Genomic DNA, 21,452 nt, shown 5'->3' with positions numbered 1-21,452 from the left:
AATCTCATGTTCCACCACATCCTGATGAGAATCTCATGTTCCACCTTATCCTGATGAGAATCTCCCGTTCCACCTCATCCTGATGAGAATCTCCTGTTCCACATCATCACCATGAGAATCTCATGTTCCACCTCATCCTGATGAGAATCTCCCGTTCCACCTCATCCTGATGAGAATCTCCCGTTCCACTTCATCCTGATGAGAATCTCCCGTTCCACCACATCCTGATGAGAATCTCCCGTTCCACTTCATCCTGATGAGAATCTCCCGTTCCACTTCATCCTGATGAGAATCTCCCGTTCCACTTCATCCTGATGAGAATCTCCCGTTCCACCTCATCCTGATGAGAATCTCATGTTCCACCACATCCTGATGAGAATCTCATGTTCCACCTTATCCTGATGAGAATCTCCCGTTCCACCTCATCCTGATGAGAATCTCCCGTTCCACCTCATCCTGATGAGAATCTCCCGTTCCACCTCATCCTGATGAGAATCTCCCGTTCCACCTCATCCTGATGAGAATCTCCCGTTCCACCTCATCCTGATGAGAATCTCCCGTTCCACCTCATCCTGATGAGAATCTCCCGTTCCACCTCATCCTGATGAGAATCTCCTGTTCCACATCATCACCATGAGAATCTCATGTTCCACCTCATCACCATGAGAATCTCATGTTCCACCTCATCACCATAAGAATCTCATGTTCCACCACATCCTGATGAGAATCTCCCGTTCCACCTCATCCTGATGAGAATGTCATGTTCCACCACATCCTGATGAGAATGTCATGTTCCACCTCATCCTGATGAGAATCTCCCGTTCCACCTCATCCTGATGAGAATCTCCCATTCCACCTCATCCTGATGAGAATCTCCCGTTCCACCTCATCCTGATGAGAATCTCCCGTTCCACCTCATCCTGATGAGAATCTCCCGTTCCACCTCATCCTGATGAGAATCTCCCGTTCCACCTCATCCTGATGAGAATCTCATGTTCCACCACATCCTGATGAGAATCTCCCGTTCCAACACAACCTGATGGGAATCTCCTGTTCCACATCATCACCATGAGAATCTCATGTTCCACCACATCACCATGAGAATCTCATGTTCCACCTCATCACCATGAAAATCTCATGTTCCGCCACATCCTGATGAGAATCTCATGTTCCACCTCATCACCATGAGAAATCTCATATTCCACCTCATCCTGATGAGAATCTCATGTTCCACCTCATCATGATGAGAATCTCCCGTTCCACCACATCCTGATGAGAATCTCATGTTCCACCTCATCCTGATGAGAATCTCCCGTTCCACCTCATCCTGATGAGAATCTCCCGTTCCACCTCATCCTGATGAGAATCTCATGTTCCACCACATCCTGATGAGAATCTCATGTTCCACCACATCCTGATGAGAATCTCATGTTCCACCTCATCCTGATGAGAATCTCCCGTTCCACCTCATCCTGATGAGAATCTCCTGTTCCACATCATCACCATGAGAATCTCATGTTCCACCTCATCCTGATGAGAATCTCCCGTTCCAACTCATCCTGATGAGAATCTCCCGTTCCACCTCATCCTGATGAGAATCTCCCGTTCCACCTCATCCTGATGAGAATCTCCCGTTCCACTTCATCCTGATGAGAATCTCCCGTTCCACCACATCCTGATGAGAATCTCCCGTTCCACTTCATCCTGATGAGAATCTCCCGTTCCACTTCATCCTGATGAGAATCTCCCGTTCCACTTCATCCTGATGAGAATCTCCCGTTCCACCTCATCCTGATGAGAATCTCATGTTCCACCACATCCTGATGAGAATCTCATGTTCCACCTTATCCTGATGAGAATCTCCCGTTCCACCTCATCCTGATGAGAATCTCCTGTTCCACCTCATCCTGATGAGAATCTCCCGTTCCACCTCATCCTGATGAGAATCTCCCGTTCCACCTCATCCTGATGAGAATCTCCCGTTCCACCTCATCCTGATGAGAATCTCCCGTTCCACCTCATCCTGATGAGAATCTCCCGTTCCACCTCATCCTGATGAGAATCTCCTGTTCCACATCATCACCATGAGAATCTCATGTTCCACCTCATCACCATGAGAATCTCATGTTCCACCTCATCACCATAAGAATCTCATGTTCCACCACATCCTGATGAGAATCTCCCGTTCCACCTCATCCTGATGAGAATGTCATGTTCCACCACATCCTGATGAGAATGTCATGTTCCACCTCATCCTGATGATAATCTCCCGTTCCACCTCATCCTGATGAGAATCTCCCATTCCACCTCATCCTGATGAGAATCTCCCGTTCCACCTCATCCTGATGAGAATCTCCCGTTCCACCTCATCCTGATGAGAATCTCCCGTTCCACCTCATCCTGATGAGAATCTCCCGTTCCACCTCATCCTGATGAGAATCTCCCGTTCCACCTCATCCTGATGAGAATCTCATGTTCCACCACATCCTGATGAGAATCTCCCGTTCCACCACAACCTGATGGGAATCTCCTGTTCCACATCATCACCATGAGAATCTCATGTTCCACCACATCACCATGAGAATCTCATGTTCCACCTCATCACCATGAAAATCTCATGTTCCGCCACATCCTGATGAGAATCTCATGTTCCACCTCATCACCATGAGAAATCTCATATTCCACCTCTTCCTGATGAGAATCTCATGTTCCACCTCATCCTGATGAGAATCTCCCGTTCCACCACATCCTGATGAGAATCTCATGTTCCACCTCATCCTGATGAGAATCTCCCGTTCCACCTCATCCTGATGAGAATCTCCCGTTCCACCTCATCCTGATGAGAATCTCATGTTCCACCTCATCCTGATGAGAATCTCCTGCTCCACCTCATCCTGATGAGAATCTCATGTTCCACCACATCCTCATGTTCCACCACATCCTGATGAGAATCTCCCGTTCCACCACATCCTGATGAGAATCTCCCGTTCCACCTCATCCTGATGAGAATCTCCCGTTCCACCTCATCCTGATGAGAATCTCATGTTCCACCTCATCCTGATGAGAATCTCATGTTCCACCTCATCCTGATGAGAATCTCATGTTCCACCTCATCCTGATGAGAATCTCCCGTTCCACCTCATCCTGATGAGAATCTCCCGTTCCACCTCATCCTGATGAGAATCTCCCGTTCCACCTCATCCTGATGAGAATCTCCCGTTCCACCACATCCTGATGAGAATCTCATGTTCCACCTCATCCTGATGAGAATCTCCCGTTCCACCTCATCCTGATGAGAATCTCATGTTCCACCTCATCCTGATGAGAATCTCATGTTCCACCTCATCCTGATGAGAATCTCATGTTCCACCTCATCCTGATGAGAATCTCATGTTCCACCTCATCCTGATGAGAATCTCCCGTTCCACCACATCCTGATGAGAATCTCATGTTCCACCACATCCTGATGAGAATCTCATGTTCCACCTCATCCTGATGAGAATCTCATGTTCCACCTCATCCTGATGAGAATCTCATGTTCCACCTCATCCTGATGAGAATCTCCCGTTCCACCTCATCCTGATGAGAATCTCCCGTTCCACCTCATCCTGATGAGAATCTCATGTTCCACCTCATCCTGATGAGAATCTCCCGTTCCACCACATCCTGATGAGAATCTCATGTTCCACCTCATCCTGATGAGAATCTCATGTTCCACCTCATCCTGATGAGAATCTCATGTTCCACCACATCCTGATGAGAATCTCATGTTCCACCACATCCTGATGAGAATCTCATGTTCCACCACATCCTGATGAGAATCTCCCGTTCAACCACATCCTGATGAGAATCTCATGTTCCACCTTATCCTGATGAGAATCTCCCGTTCCACCTCATCCTGATGAGAATCTCCTGTTCCACCTCATCCTGATGAGAATCTCCCGTTCCACCTCATCCTGATGAGAATCTCCCGTTCCACCTCATCCTGATGAGAATCTCCCGTTCCACCTCATCCTGATGAGAATCTCCCGTTCCACCTCATCCTGATGAGAATCTCCTGTTCCACATCATCACCATGAGAATCTCATGTTCCACCTCATCACCATGAGAATCTCATGTTCCACCTCATCACCATAAGAATCTCATGTTCCACCACATCCTGATGAGAATCTCCCGTTCCACCTCATCCTGATGAGAATGTCATGTTCCACCACATCCTGATGAGAATGTCATGTTCCACCTCATCCTGATGAGAATCTCCCGTTCCACCTCATCCTGATGAGAATCTCCCATTCCACCTCATCCTGATGAGAATCTCCCGTTCCACCTCATCCTGATGAGAATCTCCCGTTCCACCTCATCCTGATGAGAATCTCCCGTTCCACCTCATCCTGATGAGAATCTCCCGTTCCACCTCATCCTGATGAGAATCTCCCGTTCCACCTCATCCTGATGAGAATCTCATGTTCCACCACATCCTGATGAGAATCTCCCGTTCCACCACAACCTGATGGGAATCTCCTGTTCCACATCATCACCATGAGAATCTCATGTTCCACCACATCACCATGAGAATCTCATGTTCCACCTCATCACCATGAAAATCTCATGTTCCGCCACATCCTGATGAGAATCTCATGTTCCACCTCATCACCATGAGAAATCTCATATTCCACCTCATCCTGATGAGAATCTCATGTTCCACCTCATCATGATGAGAATCTCCCGTTCCACCACATCCTGATGAGAATCTCATGTTCCACCTCATCCTGATGAGAATCTCCCGTTCCACCTCATCCTGATGAGAATCTCCCGTTCCACCTCATCCTGATGAGAATCTCATGTTCCACCACATCCTGATGAGAATCTCATGTTCCACCACATCCTGATGAGAATCTCATGTTCCACCTTATCCTGATGAGAATCTCCCGTTCCACCTCATCCTGATGAGAATCTCCTGTTCCACATCATCACCATGAGAATCTCATGTTCCACCTCATCCTGATGAGAATCTCCCGTTCCAACTCATCCTGATGAGAATCTCCCGTTCCACCTCATCCTGATGAGAATCTCCCGTTCCACCTCATCCTGATGAGAATCTCCCGTTCCACTTCATCCTGATGAGAATCTCCCGTTCCACCACATCCTGATGAGAATCTCCCGTTCCACTTCATCCTGATGAGAATCTCCCGTTCCACCTCATCCTGATGAGAATCTCATGTTCCACCACATCCTGATGAGAATCTCATGTTCCACCTTATCCTGATGAGAATCTCCCGTTCCACCACATCCTGATGAGAATCTCATGTTCCACCTCATCCTGATGAGAATCTCCCGTTCCACCTCATCCTGATGAGAATCTCCCGTTCCACCTCATCCTGATGAGAATCTCCCGTTCCACCTCATCCTGATGAGAATCTCCCGTTCCACCTCATCCTGATGAGAATCTCCCGTTCCACCTCATCCTGATGAGAATCTCCTGTTCCAGATCATCACCATGAGAATCTCATGTTCCACCTCATCACCATGAGAATCTCATGTTCCACCTCATCACCATAAGAATCTCATGTTCCACCACATCCTGATGAGAATCTCCCGTTCCACCTCATCCTGATGAGAATGTCATGTTCCACCACATCCTGATGAGAATGTCATGTTCCACCTCATCCTGATGAGAATCTCATGTTCCACCTCATCCTGATGAGAATCTCCCGTTCCACCTCATCCTGATGAGAATCTCCCATTCCACCTCATCCTGATGAGAATCTCCCGTTCCACCTCATCCTGATGAGAATCTCCCGTTCCACCTCATCCTGATGAGAATCTCCCGTTCCACCTCATCCTGATGAGAATCTCCCGTTCCACCTCATCCTGATGAGAATCTCCCGTTCCACCTCATCCTGATGAGAATCTCCCGTTCCACCTCATCCTGATGAGAATCTCCCGTTCCACCTCATCCTGATGAGAATCTCATGTTCCACCACATCCTGATGAGAATCTCCCGTTCCACCACAACCTGATGGGAATCTCCTGTTCCACATCATCACCATGAGAATCTCATGTTCCACCACATCACCATGAGAATCTCATGTTCCACCTCATCACCATGAAAATCTCATGTTCCGCCACATCCTGATGAGAATCTCATGTTCCACCACATCACCATGAGAATCTCATGTTCCACCACATCCTCATGTTCCACCACATCCTGATGAGAATCTCCCGTTCCACCACATCCTGATGAGAATCTCCCGTTCCACCTCATCCTGATGAGAATCTCCCGTTCCACCTCATCCTGATGAGAATCTCATGTTCCACCTCATCCTGATGAGAATCTCATGTTCCACCTCATCCTGATGAGAATCTCATGTTCCACCTCATCCTGATGAGAATCTCATGTTCCACCTCATCCTGATGAGAATCTCCCGTTCCACCTCATCCTGATGAGAATCTCCCGTTCCACCTCATCCTGATGAGAATCTCCCGTTCCACCTCATCCTGATGAGAATCTCCCGTTCCACCACATCCTGATGAGAATCTCATGTTCCACCTCATCCTGATGAGAATCTCCCGTTCCACCTCATCCTGATGAGAATCTCATGTTCCACCTCATCCTGATGAGAATCTCCCGTTCCACCTCATCCTGATGAGAATCTCCCGTTCCACCTCATCCTGATGAGAATCTCCCGTTCCACCTCATCCTGATGAGAATCTCCCGTTCCACCACATCCTGATGAGAATCTCATGTTCCACCTCATCCTGATGAGAATCTCCCGTTCCACCTCATCCTGATGAGAATCTCATGTTCCACCTCATCCTGATGAGAATCTCATGTTCCACCTCATCCTGATGAGAATCTCATGTTCCACCTCATCCTGATGAGAATCTCATGTTCCACCTCATCCTGATGAGAATCTCATGTTCCACCTCATCCTGATGAGAATCTCCCATTCCACCACATCCTGATGAGAATCTCATGTTCCACCACATCCTGATGAGAATCTCATGTTCCACCTCATCCTGATGAGAATCTCATGTTCCACCTCATCCTGATGAGAATCTCATGTTCCACCTCATCCTGATGAGAATCTCCCGTTCCACCTCATCCTGATGAGAATCTCCCGTTCCACCTCATCCTGATGAGAATCTCATGTTCCACCTCATCCTGATGAGAATCTCCTGCTCCACCTCATCCTGATGAGAATCTCATGTTCCACCACATCCTGATGAGAATCTCATGTTCCACCTCATCCTGATGAGAATCTCATGTTCCACCACATCCTGATGAGAATCTCATGTTCCACCACATCCTGATGAGAATCTCATGTTCCACCTCATCCTGATGAGAATCTCATGTTCCACCTCATCCTGATGAGAATCTCATGTTCCACCTCATCCTGATGAGAATCTCATGTTCCACCTCATCCTGATGAGAATCTCCCATTCCACCACATCCTGATGAGAATCTCATGTTCCACCACATCCTGATGAGAATCTCATGTTCCACCTCATCCTGATGAGAATCTCATGTTCCACCTCATCCTGATGAGAATCTCATGTTCCACCTCATCCTGATGAGAATCTCCCGTTCCACCTCATCCTGATGAGAATCTCCCGTTCCACCTCATCCTGATGAGAATCTCATGTTCCACCTCATCCTGATGAGAATCTCCTGCTCCACCTCATCCTGATGAGAATCTCATGTTCCACCACATCCTGATGAGAATCTCATGTTCCACCTCATCCTGATGAGAATCTCATGTTCCACCACATCCTGATGAGAATCTCATGTTCCACCACATCCTGATGAGAATCTCATGTTCCACCACATCCTGATGAGAATCTCCCGTTCCACCACATCCTGATGAGAATCTCCCGTTCCACCTCATCCTGATGAGAATCTCCCGTTCCACCTCATCCTGATGAGAATCTCATGTTCCACCTCATCCTGATGAGAATCTCATGTTCCACCTCATCCTGATGAGAATCTCATGTTCCACCTCATCCTGATGAGAATCTCATGTTCCACCTCATCCTGATGAGAATCTCCCGTTCCACCTCATCCTGATGAGAATCTCCCGTTCCACTTCATCCTGATGAGAATCTCCCGTTCCACCACATCCTGATGAGAATCTCATGTTCCACCACATCCTGATGAGAATCTCCCGTTCCACCTCATCCTGATGAGAATCTCCCGTTCCACCACATCCTGATGAGAATCTCATGTTCCACCACATCCTGATGAGAATCTCATGTTCCACCACATCCTGATGAGAATCTCATGTTCCACCTTATCCTGATGAGAATCTCCCGTTCCACCTCATCCTGATGAGAATCTCCTGTTCCACCTCATCACCATGAGAATCTCATGTTCCACCTCATCCTGATGAGAATCTCATGTTCCACCTCATCACCATAAGAATCTCATGTTCCACCACATCCTGATGAGAATCTCCCGTTCCACCTCATCCTGATGAGAATGTCATGTTCCACCACATCCTGATGAGAATCTCATGTTCCACCTCATCATGATGAGAATCTCCCGTTCCACCTCATCCTGATGAGAATCTCCCGTTCCACCTCATCCTGATGAGAATCTCCCGTTCCACCTCATCCTGATGAGAATCTCCCGTTCCACCTCATCCTGATGAGAATCTCATGTTCCACCACATCCTGATGAGAATCTCCCGTTCCACCACAACCTGATGAGAATCTCCTGTTCCACATCATCACCATGAGAATCTCATGTTCCACCTCATCACCATGAGAATCTCATGTTCCACCTCATCACCATGAAAATCTCATGTTCCGCCACATCCTGATGAGAATCTCATGTTCCACCTCATCACCATGAGAAATCTCATATCCACCTCATCCTGATGAGAATCTCATGTTCCACCACATCCTGATGAGAATCTCCCGTTCCACCTCATCCTGATGAGAATCTCATGTTCCACCACATCCTGATGAGAATCTCATGTTCCACCTTATCCTGATGAGAATCTCCCGTTCCACCTCATCCTGATGAGAATCTCCTGTTCCACCTCATCCTGATGAGAATCTCCCGTTCCACCTCATCCTGATGAGAATCTCCCGTTCCACCTCATCCTGATGAGAATCTCCCGTTCCACCTCATCCTGATGAGAATCTCCCGTTCCACCTCATCCTGATGAGAATCTCCCGTTCCACCTCATCCTGATGAGAATCTCCCGTTCCACCTCATCCTGATGAGAATCTCCTGTTCCAGATCATCACCATGAGAATCTCATGTTCCACCTCATCACCATGAGAATCTCATGTTCCACCTCATCACCATAAGAATCTCATGTTCCACCACATCCTGATGAGAATCTCCCGTTCCACCTCATCCTGATGAGAATGTCATGTTCCACCACATCCTGATGAGAATGTCATGTTCCACCTCATCCTGATGAGAATCTCCCGTTCCACCTCATCCTGATGAGAATCTCCCATTCCACCTCATCCTGATGAGAATCTCCCGTTCCACCTCATCCTGATGAGAATCTCCCGTTCCACCTCATCCTGATGAGAATCTCATGTTCCACCTCATCCTGATGAGAATCTCCCGTTCCACCACATCCTGATGAGAATCTCATGTTCCACCTCATCCTGATGAGAATCTCCCGTTCCACCTCATCCTGATGAGAATCTCATGTTTCACCTCATCCTGATGAGAATCTCATGTTCCACCTCATCCTGATGAGAATCTCATGTTCCACCTCATCCTGATGAGAATCTCATGTTCCACCTCATCCTGATGAGAATCTCATGTTCCACCTCATCCTGATGAGAATCTCCCATTCCACCACATCCTGATGAGAATCTCATGTTCCACCACATCCTGATGAGAATCTCATGTTCCACCTCATCCTGATGAGAATCTCATGTTCCACCTCATCCTGATGAGAATCTCATGTTCCACCTCATCCTGATGAGAATCTCCCGTTCCACCTCATCCTGATGAGAATCTCCCGTTCCACCTCATCCTGATGAGAATCTCATGTTCCACCTCATCCTGATGAGAATCTCCTGCTCCACCTCATCCTGATGAGAATCTCATGTTCCACCACATCCTGATGAGAATCTCATGTTCCACCTCATCCTGATGAGAATCTCATGTTCCACCACATCCTGATGAGAATCTCATGTTCCACCACATCCTGATGAGAATCTCATGTTCCACCACATCCTGATGAGAATCTCCCGTTCCACCACATCCTGATGAGAATCTCCCGTTCCACCTCATCCTGATGAGAATCTCCCGTTCCACCTCATCCTGATGAGAATCTCATGTTCCACCTCATCCTGATGAGAATCTCATGTTCCACCTCATCCTGATGAGAATCTCATGTTCCACCTCATCCTGATGAGAATCTCATGTTCCACCTCATCCTGATGAGAATCTCCCGTTCCACCTCATCCTGATGAGAATCTCCCGTTCCACTTCATCCTGATGAGAATCTCCCGTTCCACCACATCCTGATGAGAATCTCATGTTCCACCACATCCTGATGAGAATCTCCCGTTCCACCTCATCCTGATGAGAATCTCCCGTTCCACCACATCCTGATGAGAATCTCATGTTCCACCACATCCTGATGAGAATCTCATGTTCCACCACATCCTGATGAGAATCTCATGTTCCACCTTATCCTGATGAGAATCTCCCGTTCCACCTCATCCTGATGAGAATCTCCTGTTCCACCTCATCACCATGAGAATCTCATGTTCCACCTCATCCTGATGAGAATCTCATGTTCCACCTCATCACCATAAGAATCTCATGTTCCACCACATCCTGATGAGAATCTCCCGTTCCACCTCATCCTGATGAGAATGTCATGTTCCACCACATCCTGATGAGAATCTCATGTTCCACCTCATCATGATGAGAATCTCCCGTTCCACCTCATCCTGATGAGAATCTCCCGTTCCACCTCATCCTGATGAGAATCTCCCGTTCCACCTCATCCTGATGAGAATCTCCCGTTCCACCTCATCCTGATGAGAATCTCATGTTCCACCACATCCTGATGAGAATCTCCCGTTCCACCACAACCTGATGAGAATCTCCTGTTCCACATCATCACCATGAGAATCTCATGTTCCACCTCATCACCATGAGAATCTCATGTTCCACCTCATCACCATGAAAATCTCATGTTCCGCCACATCCTGATGAGAATCTCATGTTCCACCTCATCACCATGAGAAATCTCATATCCACCTCATCCTGATGAGAATCTCATGTTCCACCACATCCTGATGAGAATCTCATGTTCCACCTCATCCTGATGAGAATCTCATGTTCCACCTCATCCTGATGAGAATCTCCCGTTCCACCTCATCCTGATGAGAATCTCACGTTCCACCACATCCTGATGAGAATCTCACGTTCCACCTCATCCTGATGAGAATCTCCCGTTCCACCTCATCCTGATGAGAATCTCCCGTTCCACCTCATCCTGATGAGAATCTCCCGTTCCACCTCATCCTGATGAGAATCTCCCGTTCCACCACATCCTGATGAGAATCTCATGTTCCACCTTATCCTGATGAGAATCTCCCGTTCCACCTCATCCTGATGAGAATCTCATGTTCCACCTCATCCTGATGAGAATCTCCCGTTCCACCTCATCCTGATGAGAATCTCCCGTTCCACCTCATCCTGATGAGAATCTCCTGTTCCACATCATCACCATGAGAATCTCCTGTTCCACATCATCACCATGAGAATCTCCCGTTCCACCTCATCCTGATGAGAATCTCCCGTTCCACCTCATCCTGATGAGAATCTCCCGTTCCACCTCATCCTGATGAGAATCTCATGTTCCACCTCATCCTGATGAGAATCTCCCGTTCCACCTCATCCTGATGAGAATCTCCCGTTCCACCTCATCCTGATGAGAATCTCCCGTTCCACATCATCACCATGAGAATCTCATGTTCCACCTCATCACCATGAGAATCTCATGTTCCACCTCATCACCATGAGAATCTCATGTTCCACCTCATCACCATAAGAATCTCATGTTCCACCACATCCTGATGAGAATCTCCTGTTCCACCTCATCCTGATGAGAATGTCATGTTCCACCACATCCTGATGAGAATCTCATGTTCCACCTCATCATGATGAGAATCTCCCGTTCCACCTCATCCTGATGAGAATCTCCCGTTCCACCTCATCCTGATGAGAATCTCCCGTTCCACCTCATCCTGATGAGAATCTCCCGTTCCACCTCATCCTGATGAGAATCTCCCGTTCCACCTCATCACCATGAGAATCTCATGTTCCACCTCATCACCATGAGAAATCTCATATTCCACCTCATCACCATGAGAATCTCATGTTCCACCACAACCTGATGAGAATCTCCTGTGTTACATCATCACCATGAGAATCTCATGTTCCACCTCATCACCATGAGAATCTCATGTTCCACCTCATCACCATGAGAATCTCATGTTCCACCACATCCTGATGAGAATCTCCCGTTCCACCACAACCTGATGAGAATCTCATGTTCCGCCACATCCTGATGAGAATATCATGTTCCACCTCATCACCATGAGAATCTCATATTCCACCTCATCACCATGAGAATCTCATGTTCCACCTCATCATGATGAGAATCTCCCGTTCCACCACATCCTGATGAGAATCTCCCGTTCCACCACATCCTGATGAGAATCTCATGTTCCACCTCATCATGATGAGAATCTCCCGTTCCACCTCATCATGATGAGAATCTCCCGTTCCACCTCATCATGATGAGAATCTCCCGTTCCACCACATCCTGATGAGAATCTCATGTTCCACCACAACGTGATGAGAATCTCATGTTCCACCTCAACATGATGAGAATCTCCCGTTCCACCACATCCTGATGAGAATCTCATGTTCCACCTCATCATGATGAGAATCTCGCCTACGTAGGACAAACACCAGCAGTTTAGACATGAAACAAAATGTACATAAAAGCCAGATAGTTACACCACAGTGTTTAGTGTATTGCTACTGGTACCACTGGCTGAGAGATGTTAGAAATGTTGTTTCCCAGTGTTTCATTCACAATTTTTACAATGTTATGGTGTGGAACGGGGCCCTTGGAAGACTCTGGGTCCAGGGGCCTGTGCACTTTTAATCCGTCCCTGGGAAAGAGTCATCAATTCCTGGGTTATCCGGTGTAGACAGGTGTGACTCGGCAGGTGCTTTTGGTGTTTAAATCAGTGTTTAAACAACACAAACTGCTTGCTGGAGGTCCACCATTCTCCTCCTTTGTTTTTCTGTCATATATGTCTTTGTTTTAACTAAAAGGAAAAGGTGGCACTGCTGTGCCTTCATGATATTATGTAACTGACCTGTACCTATCTGGCTGATACCAAACCAGGCCAACATATGGAAATACCCTCAAACTCTTTTTCTAGAGATGGTTGTGTGTAAAAATCCCAGTAGATCACCAGTTTCTGAAACACTCAGACCAACTACCATTGTCAAACTCACTTAAATCTCCTTTTTTTTCTCATTGAGATGCTCAGGTTGACTTCAGCAGGTTGCTTTGACCATGTCTACATACATGCACTGAGGCGCTGCCATGTGACTGGCCTGGTGGATATTTGTGCCAACAGTAAGTTGAAGAGGTGGAGCTGATGGAGTGGACGGCAGCTGGAAGTCTCAGGTTTTCAGAGGCTGTAGATCAGGGGTGCCAGAATCCAGTCCTCGAGGGCCGGAATCCGGCAGGTTTTTGTTGTTTCCCGCCACCAACACAGCTGATTCAAATCAATGGATCCAGCAGCTTCTTGTCAACCTGTTTGAGTGTCGGTCAGGTGTGTTGGAGCATGGAGACAACAAAAACCTGCAGGATACAGGCCCTCCAGGACTGCAGTTTGACACCCCTGCTGTAGATGCATAACGATCCAGCGGGACAGCTACGCAGCTTTTTCTATATTTGAATAATGGAAGTACAAAAAACCAGCCATGTAAATGTGACATTTTCCGCTGCTCCCTTCTGATCCCTTCAGCTAAACTCCACGAGACAGAAGCATCCAGATGTGTCTACAGTTAACCAGCAGCAGCTGATGAAGCAGCATGTTCATCACCAACGCATCCTCATCGTTCATGTTGGATCAGCTTTCTTCCACAACTTCACCCAGACTGCTTCACCTCATTTCCCTGCAGAAGATGTGCCATTAATACTGGTATGAAATCCCAGTATGAGTGGAAGGCAGGGTGGAGCTGGAGATGCTTTCCCAGGAGACATGAGGGTGAAGTAACACATGAAGCAGCAAAGGTTGAAGTACCTGTTTTACTGCTGTCACCATCTCACAGCAACAAACACAGTCAGCTGTTTCCACCTCCTGTTACAGCCGCAGGAGTGCTGCTGGGTTCCAGTAAGGAACTGGTTCTACATACCTGGATGATAAGCTTGTAAAGTCTCCCCCGTCCATGAGGCGGATCTTACAAAACAGAACTCCGTTGACGAAAGGCACCGCTGCCAGCTCCTCCAGGGTGAAGTGGACCTGAAACTTGAACTTTTTCTTCTTCATGAGGAAAGCCATGGTTCCGATCTGCTGCAGGGAGCTCATGGTGGGATAAGCTGAAAGCAGGAGGAGCTCCGATGTTGGGCTCTAAAGCTCCAGCTCTGCCTCTGCCTGCAGGTTAATCATTTCCCAGCTGCTGTCTGGACCTGGGAAGGAAAAGTTGAAGTGTTTCTTATCAGCAGCTGGTTTTCCTGCTCTGATATTCACGTTCAGGCCTCAGACATGTTGGACAAATCAGACCTAAACACTGAACCCTGCGCGTAGAGTTTCACAGACAACTTTATCTCACTTTCCCAGCGCGTGCAGCTGCCACGCAAACACCGAGCTGCCTTTCCTTCTGATCTTACCGAGCTGTCCGTCTGCCGCTCCTCATATCACCCCACCCAGACCGAACTCATCCGAACCGGGTCTCACACAACTGGACTATCGCTGTTTTCACTCTTTCTTCTTCGAAGCATCTTCAGCGACTGCTTTACTTTCTGAGCTCAGAGGTCGAAGCAGCAGAGCTGCTCCCTGAACGCCTCACGAAGTTAGGGACCGTCCACAAACAGCAAGGTCTGAAGCGAAGCGCGTGAGGGAGGGTGGAAAAAAGCCACCCGCGTGCAGGTGGAGGTAGTCTGATTGCATTCACTAAATAAATCACATTTTTTTACTTCTGAATTGAGACTCTTTGTTTGTTTGTTTGTTTTTCATCTGTTTGGTTTTTCTAAACTAATGAGCTCATTCCATTTTTTCTTAAGTTTTTCTGACTTGACTTTTTTTTTTAACAAATAAAAAGGGACTGAAATCTGTTGGATTTTTCCATGAATTGATCTTTTGTTCTATTTTACTATTCTGTATTTTTTTTCCCCATTAATAAATTCCAACTAAACAACAGAGGCTAAAATAAAAACATGCATACATACAAGCATAAACATAAACCCATATATATGTGTGTGTATGTATATACATACATATATATATATATATATATATATATATATATATATATATATATACATATATATACATATATATATATATTTATACATATATATGTATATATATACATATATGTATATATATATACACATATATATATATACATATATATATATATATACATATATATACATATATATGTATATATACATATATATATATATACATATATATGTATATATACATATATATACACAATATATATATATATATATATATATATATATATATATATATATATATATGTGTGTGTGTATATGTATGCACATATATATATATATATATATATATATATATATATATATATATATATATATGCACACATACCCACATGTGCCCCTGCATACCAATAAAAAAGTAAATAAGATGGGGTAATACATCCTTTCCCTATTCCTCACCATCCTGCCGCCTCCTTCTGACCCTCCCTGTCAGGTTCAGCAGTTCGGTTCAAGTTCATTGTCTTACAGGGTCATAACAACATACCTAAAGCAGAAATATAACATAAATTTTTAGATGGAGGAAAGAAATTGGGCCAGAAGTAAATTATACATTGCCATTCTTAACTTGAACAGGATATCTCAGTTATCAGCATGATTTGATAGAATAGATAAAAGTACCATGTACACATACGTCTGACGTAGACATGAACAAAAGAAAAAGCATTTGGCTTTTCTGCATCAGAGCATTTAAAAATTTTGAAACAAACTCATTTTACAGGAAAAAATAATCTGTTCATTTTTTAAAGAGTGCTTTTTATTTCATATTCAGTTTTGCTGAATAAATATTTTTACAAAGAAAAATTGTGTTTAGTTTTCTGATTAGAAAAAAACCTTTATTTTTCCAGATGTTCTCAGCTCGTCTTCAGCTTCTTCTGCCTTCTGCAGGTTGAGGTTTGAGGACCGCTTGGTTTCTGCAGAACCAGAAGCTGCAGTTTGCGGAGCTTCTTTTCCAGTTTCCTTCAAGTTCATCAGGATTAATCAGGCTTCCGCTCAAAATACAAATTTATTTTTCTCTTCTACAAACATCTGCGTCCACACAGGACAGAGGAGGATGTTAGAGCATCCTCTGAAAGACAGTGAACTTTATTTACTTTAAAGAAGTCATTACAAACTGTTGTTTTCATTTAACTTCCATTCATTCACTTCATCACATTTCTTACCTCCGCCGAGGAGGTCATGTTTTCACCGCCCTTTATCTGTTTATGTTCAAGATAACTAAAAAAAAAAGAGGTATGGACGGATTTTCATGAATTTTTCAGGACTTGTTGGAAACGTGAAAAGGAAGAACTGATTTAATTTTTGTGGTGATCCGGATCACAGTTTGGATCCAGGAACTTTTTAAAGGTTTGCGCTCTCCAAGTGCTTTTCAAGTTTTACATGAAACATGGAGTCACAACGTAGACCAGGGGTGTCCAGCTCCGGTCCTGGAGGGCCACGATCCTGCAGGTTTTCCATTTGACTCCATTTAATAAAACATAATGAAGAACTTTATATGCTGTTGGATCCATTTAGTTGGGAGTGTTGATGCAGGGATGTGAGAAAACCTGCAGGGCGGCGGCCTGGGTCACCCCTGATGTCGCCCATCCCCACACTGACCTCTTGTGGTCGATCATCGGTATCACAGCCTACAGACTGAACTGATTCAGGTCTAAACCGGTCTTAGATTCAAGACGTTCATCAGAGCGGACCATGGAACCAAAACCAGCAAACCCAGAAACGTTTCTAACAGTAAAGCCCAGCAGGAGACGAAACACTGATGTGAGTATAAAGACAGGAAAGAAGGAGGAACTAAAACCTCTCTGATGTTTCGGCTGGATCTCCGACATCCCCGACGCTCATATCGGCAGTTTGTCGGGAACAGCCATGTGTAACTTTGTGGGGGAACCTGCGCTGGATAGCTAACCCTTCAGGTGATCTACGAAGGTTTTCCACACCACGTTTACCATCCAGCCAGACTCTGTATGGCAACTCCACAATGATCCATGAGAACACTATTATTTATCACACTGTTGTCATAAAAAAGATCCCCATCACCACCATGTTGCCAAGAGACCTCTATTTTCACCTGGACATGATGATGAAGACACTTCCTGTCAGACTTTCCACCAATCAGAGAGCTGAAACTGACGGTAACGTCCAATCAGGAGCAGCCAAAGATCAACAAGTGATGAGAAAAGCAGGAAAATAATGATCCTCTCTGGCTGGAAAAAAGCCAAGAAGACGTTTGGGATGCACGGCGGCTGGAGGAATCCGGCGGAGCTGGAGTTGGTTTTGTGACGAAGGATCACAGGAGAACAAAATGTAAATATGTAAAAAGTTTCTGTTGTGTGTTTGTTACCTGTCCAGGTTTACCTGCCTGTCGCCCCCATGGGAGAGCCTCCGGTTTCCAGCGACCCTGAACTGGACTAGCCATTTAGGAAAAGGGATATGTGTGTGTTTCAGATGAGAAAAGGCTTGGCCACTGCTGATCTGTGTGTTATTTCTACAAACTTCTGGTTGCTATGCTGCTTTATCTGTTCATGCATTCATTTTACATCATTTTAGCCTCAGAATCTGACAGCTGAGGCTGAAAACGTCACGTTTCCATGGTAACATTGCATCTGCAGGCTGACTGGGATGGAAAGGTTCAGCTTCAACACCTGCTTTTTACAAATAAAAATAATAATCCCAACGGACGGACCACAGAAAAGACATTTTTGGAGGTTTTCATGGTGTGGAAACAGAATTAGGATCATGTTGTAGAGATGGCGCCGTCACCGCTTCTGTAACAGTGTCTCCAAATCCTAAAACGTCAGAAGAGTGTCCACATGGTCCTCTAAGGCAGCGCTCGATGAGTTTTTATGGTTTTCTGTAAAACACAAAGCAGCAACAGTTCATTGCGACTCCTCCGCCTGCTGTGGAGGAGGAGGAGTTTTCGGCCTGCTCGGCTCCTCTCCTGCTGCGCCGTCAGCCATGGGTCCGGATGCCGAGCTGTGATTGGCCACATCGGCGCCGCTCTGCAGGAACTTGCGCAGGTCTTTGAGGGCGGGCCGAAGCATCTGCACCAAGGCCAGCAGCGCGGCCTGAGTCCCCTCCAGGGCCTGGGCCTGCCGTTCCTGAGCCAGCGCCTGAGATTCCTGGGAGCGCCGCATCATCTGCAGCAGCTCGTTCTGGCCTTCCAGGTGCTGAGCGATCTGTCGGATGTGGACGTTGGTTACTCGCTGCTCCTGCAGCAGGCGGGCAGAGTTGAGGGCGATGCGGCTCTTCAGCTCCTGAGGTTTGGCCTGACTCGGAGGCGGTGGCGGGGAAGCGGAGGACGAAGCCAGCATCTCCACCGGAGCCTCCACGGCAGCCACCACGGTGGGGGTGGAGTCGCCAACGGTGGTGCAGTACTCCACCACGCCGCCGTCCTCCAGGGTGTGGTACGTTGTCTCAGCTGGAAGAGGGACAGAAAGAAGACAGATGGGGACACGGTGGAGAGTCAGCGGTTAAAGGACACTTCTGCACAAATCACTTTGGTTGTTTCACCACAGAGATGGAAAACCAGCGACCAGGGCGGAATAACGGTGGAAACATACACCCTACACCCTCCCACTCTGCTGAAAAGGTACGTTGTTGCCGTTAGCGACAAGATTTATTATCTGAACTTTAAACTGCAGTAAAACAGGGAAACTTTTTCTCACTTATTTTTTTCCATGACAGGATTTTCTTTTTATTTAGAATCGTCCTCAGATGAATTCATACCGCCGCCCCACTCACCCTCCCCCAGCCACCCCCCACAGGTGAATCAGAGAAACTCATAGCCTGACAGCAGTTGTTTGGCATAAAAACCACATCCAGGCCAACATGAAATAGTTTGTATAATTTAGCATATTTAGCAAATGTTGTAGAAAAGAAATAAAAATTAATTATAAAATGTTTCCTGTGTGGGACCATGGGATGCATTAAACACCCCGGAACCGTGCATTAGACGGTTATAATGCACGGCGCGGAGTCTAGAACATCATGACGCGCAGCGTTGTTTAATCCTTACTTACATTTATTCAGTTTACATCAGTATTTGCACTTCAACGAGACAAAGCTTCATTTTATTTGTTTGTTTACTAAAATATGTGGAATCCTAAACACATAGTTTCAAAGCCACAGTTTAATGTTCTATTCTATTTTACAGTCATTTAGCGGACACTTTTATCCAAAGCGACTTACATACATGCTAATACCACGATAGGCACATTGGGGGGCAACTTAGGGTTTAGCGTCTTGCCCAAAGACACTTCGGCACATAGTCAGGGGAAGCCTACAAGCCGACTGCTCTTCCACCTGAGCTACAGCCGCCCCGTATTAATTATATTCATGCTGGTAAAGATAATGGACAATCGTGTTAATCGAGATCTCAATTTCAGTCAAAATAATCGTGATTAGAATTTTTGCCATAATCGAGCAGCCCTACATTACATCACACGTCAACCATTATTGTGATGTTTCCACTGCAGTCAGGTGTTTTCTGCACCTGTCGACAGGTATTTTGTCCCACTGTTCATCACTTGTCCTGGACCGACTTGTTTGTTTTGTTTTTTTTTCTCTTCAACTAAATGAATTGAAAAAATGGTGGTTTGCTCTGCTTTCAGGACATCGGTGCGTCTGCGTATCCATCAGCTGCATCCAGCATCATCAGGTGTTTCTGTTGCTACGTTCTTGCTCCAAATGAACTGGAGCAGGAAAACATGTCAAACCTGCAGGACTGAAGCATTCAAGCACAGGAAATCTCTCTCACCACTCTGAACATGCTGCTGTTGAGGCCAAGATGAGAGGAGAAACAGGTTTACCGTTCAGAGGCTTGGAGTCATCACAAACTGCCCCTGGACCGGCTGGAAGAGCTGCACAACACAGGAAACGATGCAGGTTAAACGAGTCAAAAGCAGGAATTTTACAGGAATATTTGTCTTTTTGTTTTTGAGTGAGATCTTGAGACATGTTTGAACGTCAGAGAATCAGTCCTGCAGAAAGCACCTGACTCTAAGCAACTCCGAGAGGAATTTTCTCAAACCTCTGACACGTCCACATCAGCCTTTCTGATCCGAATCCGTTTGCTGGGAAAGTTGCTTCGTTTGGGGAAATGTGAACGCACCAACGAATTCTGATTCTGATCAAAGAAGCGGACTCGGTCCGCCTACAAACGCAGGCCATGTCCAGTTTCAAACAGGAAAAATACAGGAAGTGGACGATAATAAAAGTCCCTTCCTGCATGTGGCGTAGCGTTGCATTGTGGGTAAATCCATAGCGATGGCGTTAAGGGTCATCTGCCTCGTCTGGTGTTCATACTGCGTCCATTGTTGCAGTGGATTTCTGCAGTATACTTGCATAAGACACAATAAAAACCCAAAACAGCCATAGTTTGGTCTCCATGTTTAACTGGCAGGTGGAGGAAACAGTTTTCTTCTTCACGCCGGTCTGGTCCTCTCTTCTGCTAAAGACTAGCGCAGCGCCACCTCTGGTGGGAATGGGGAGATATTATTCTAATGGTTTGACTGGTTTGACCAAAGTGCAGCGTGAACACGGTCTCGGTCCGCATGGATACACCCCCCTACAGCTGGACCGAGTTCCCAACCGGACCGAGTCTAGCGGACTATCCTGATGGGAACGCACCATGTATCTATAAAGAGATCATTCAACCTATATCTAAATATGAGTTCAGCTCTCAGACTTCTTCTCACTTGAGACATTTCTCAAAGCTGAAGCTAAATAAAACATATCTGAGGTCATCAAAGTCACAGGAGAGGCAGTCTGGACTCGCTGTGCAGACAGCACATGGAGCCAGAAGCTAGGAAGTAAAATAACTCTTCAGGGACAAAATAGAAAGAAATACAAAGACTACGAGAAAAGGAGACAAAAGAAAACATGGAGAGAAAGACAAAAAGAAAAATGGAG

The 21,452-nt window shown here is 46.1% G+C and overlaps 2 protein-coding genes across 2 annotated transcripts in view; both read right to left on the bottom strand.

Annotated features, from left to right (window-relative positions):
• The window catches only part of LOC306768732 (early estrogen-induced gene 1 protein-like), a 47,924-nt gene extending 32,923 nt beyond the window's left edge, over positions 1–15,001 (bottom strand). Inside the window, exons 1-2 of the mRNA XM_079257151.1 lie at positions 14,913–15,001; positions 14,438–14,711 (exon numbers count right to left, since the gene is read on the bottom strand). Of these exons, the coding sequence (XP_079113277.1) occupies positions 14,438–14,610 (173 nt within the window). The 5' untranslated portion in view covers positions 14,611–14,711; positions 14,913–15,001. The remainder of the gene's footprint in view (positions 1–14,437; positions 14,712–14,912) is intronic.
• Positions 15,002–18,418: 3,417 nt separating this feature from the next.
• naif1 (nuclear apoptosis inducing factor 1) overlaps positions 18,419–21,452 on the bottom strand; it is a gene marked incomplete at both ends in the record, with an annotated part of 5,215 nt that continues 2,181 nt past the window's right edge. The window contains 2 exons of the mRNA XM_079256303.1: positions 18,419–18,960; positions 20,351–20,401. Of these exons, the coding sequence (XP_079112429.1) occupies positions 18,419–18,960; positions 20,351–20,401 (593 nt within the window). The remainder of the gene's footprint in view (positions 18,961–20,350; positions 20,402–21,452) is intronic.

The sequence above is a fragment of the Telmatherina bonti genome (assembly GCF_933228915.1).
Source record: "Telmatherina bonti genome assembly, chromosome: 17".
Classification (NCBI taxonomy): Eukaryota; Metazoa; Chordata; class Actinopteri; order Atheriniformes; family Telmatherinidae; genus Telmatherina; species Telmatherina bonti.
Note: the sequence above shows the minus strand (reverse complement) of the source record. Positions and strands in the feature narration are given on the sequence as shown.